We start from the raw sequence: 2500 nt of genomic DNA on the forward strand, positions 1-2500 counted from the left end.
TAATGTGTGTGTGTCTCCATCAGCACTTCCAGGTGATGGTGGAGTCCCTGGAGGAGGAGGCGGCCAGTGAGAAGCAGCAGCTGGTGGAGACCCACCTGGCCCGGGTGGAGGCCATGCTGAACGACCGGCGCCGTCTGGCCCTGGAGAACTACCTGGCTGTGCTGCAGGCAGACCCTCCCAGGGTACACACACACACACACACACACACACACACACACACACACATGACCTGGCTTTGTTTCAAGCAGACCCACAAGGGCGCACACACACACATACACATACTGGTTTGAATTAGTGTTATTATTATTTAATCATATCTATCCATAGTTCACATTGTTTTAAGATGATACAAATCGTCGGCCATGCAAAGCAGATGGTCAGGAGAGGGAGAAGGAGGGGGGCGAGAGAGAAGGAGAGGGGGAGGAAAAGGGAGGGAGAGGAGGAGAGAGAGAAGCAGAGGGGGAGGAAGGGGGAGAGGGGGAGAAAGACGATGGGGTCACTGAATCACGGCTCATGGATCAACTGCTTTAGTATTCAGTTCAGCCAAGCAGGTAGCAATGTAGATGCTTCCATAAGGAAAACATGGTAATCACATGACCATCCAATGATCAAACTGTAGGTCACATGATCAGGGCTGTGTTGGTGAAGGTTTGGGATGAGAATGGCGATGGGTTGGGTATCATCAGTATTCTGATGCACTTAACTCACTCTCTCACTCACTCTAACACTCTATGCATCTATCTGTCGGTCTATCTATCCGGGGCTTTCCCATTGGCAATAACTCTGATGCAAAGCTTTTATGCTTTCTACACAAATGGATGCAAGTGCCCGCACATGCACACATGCCCACACTCACACTCACAGGCACGCATACACACACATACACACACACACACACAGACACACACACACACACACACACACACACACACACACACACACACACACACACACACACACACACACACACACACACACACACACACACACACACACACACACACACACATGCACACACACACACAGTGCATTTTCTACCTCAGGCTTTCCCGCTGGTCTCTCGTTCCCTGTGAACTGATCCGTGGCCGTCTTGCAATTCATCACAGCCGGAAAAAGATTACTGTAGACGAAAAAATACAAAAATAAAATAAATGAAAAATATAAACCTTAGATGCAACAGAATCCTGTGTGAGTATAGAGCCAATCACGTCGCAACCAGGAGCTCACGTCTGCCGGTTACAGACCTCCTATCTAGAGGTCCTGTGATCTCAGTGTTTTGCTGCGGTACGGTGACACTTGTTCTGGAACCACAGGGAGACAGGGGCATACTTCATTAGAATACATAAAGCACTGACACACACACACACACACACACACACACACACACACACACACACACACACACACACACACACACACACACACACACACACACACACACACACACACACACACACACACACACACACACACACACACACCACACACCAGTGTGCAACCCAGTCACACTCCCTGTCATTGGTCCATTCTCAGTGTTACGGTTTAGCTGCAGTAGCAAGGGGTTTTGTGATTGGTTGAGGAATTTACAGGTGGCTTATTCTATAAACTGAACTATTCCCAGTACTGACTCCACCAGATTTGTTTAGCATACATTTACACGCACACACACAAACACACGCACACCCACACACACACACACACACACACACACACACACACACACACACACACACACACACACACACACACACACACACACACACACACACACACACACACACACACACACACACACACACACACACACACACACACACACACACACACTCCTTGAGAGGAAGGCAAAATCGATTTGTTATTCAGCCCAATATTTTATTCATCCATCAAGAAAAACTGTAATTACATCATAGTGTGATTATGTTATCCCGTTAGTGTCAGGTGAAAATGTTCCCTAGGCTGCAGTCTCTGCGAATCTGCTCCATGTCTTTAAAAGCTCCTTATGCCTGGGTAAAAACGTTGGTGTTCTAGTTATATTTAAATTGAGTTTAAAATGTATTATGGACTTTTCTTCCCCAACCAACCCTACCACCACCACCCAAACCTACCACCATCACCATCATCATCCGCCGCATCCACCATCACCATCATCATCCGCCGCATCCACCATCACCATCATCATCCGCCGCATCCACCACCGCCACCACTACTACCATCATCATCATCATCATCATCATCATCATCATCAACATCATCATCATCACCACCACCACCACCACTACGACCGCTATCAACGCCGCCCCTCCACCAACATCCTCCCCGCCTCCACCGCCACTATCCCCGCCTTCACCCCCACTAACCCCCCCCCCCCCACCCACCCCACCCTTATGTCTGCCCCCCCTCCACCCCCCAGCCTCACAGGATCCTGCAGGCCCTGAGGCGCTACGTGCGGGCGGAGAACAAGGACCGCCAGCACACCATCCGTCACTACCAGCACGTCCTG

The 2500-nt window shown here is 49.7% G+C and overlaps 1 protein-coding gene across 1 annotated transcript in view; it reads left to right on the forward strand.

Annotated features, from left to right (window-relative positions):
* The first annotated feature begins 2 nt into the window (after positions 1–2).
* aplp2 (amyloid beta (A4) precursor-like protein 2) overlaps positions 3–2500 on the forward strand; it is a 17441-nt gene continuing 14943 nt past the window's right edge. The window contains exons 1-2 of the mRNA XM_056610359.1: positions 3–182; positions 2411–2500. The exon at positions 2411–2500 is cut by the window's right edge and continues 39 nt beyond it. Of these exons, the coding sequence (XP_056466334.1) occupies positions 3–182; positions 2411–2500 (270 nt within the window). The remainder of the gene's footprint in view (positions 183–2410) is intronic.

The sequence above is a fragment of the Gadus chalcogrammus genome, chromosome 16 (assembly GCF_026213295.1).
Source record: "Gadus chalcogrammus isolate NIFS_2021 chromosome 16, NIFS_Gcha_1.0, whole genome shotgun sequence".
In the NCBI taxonomy this organism is placed as follows: Eukaryota; Metazoa; Chordata; class Actinopteri; order Gadiformes; family Gadidae; genus Gadus; species Gadus chalcogrammus.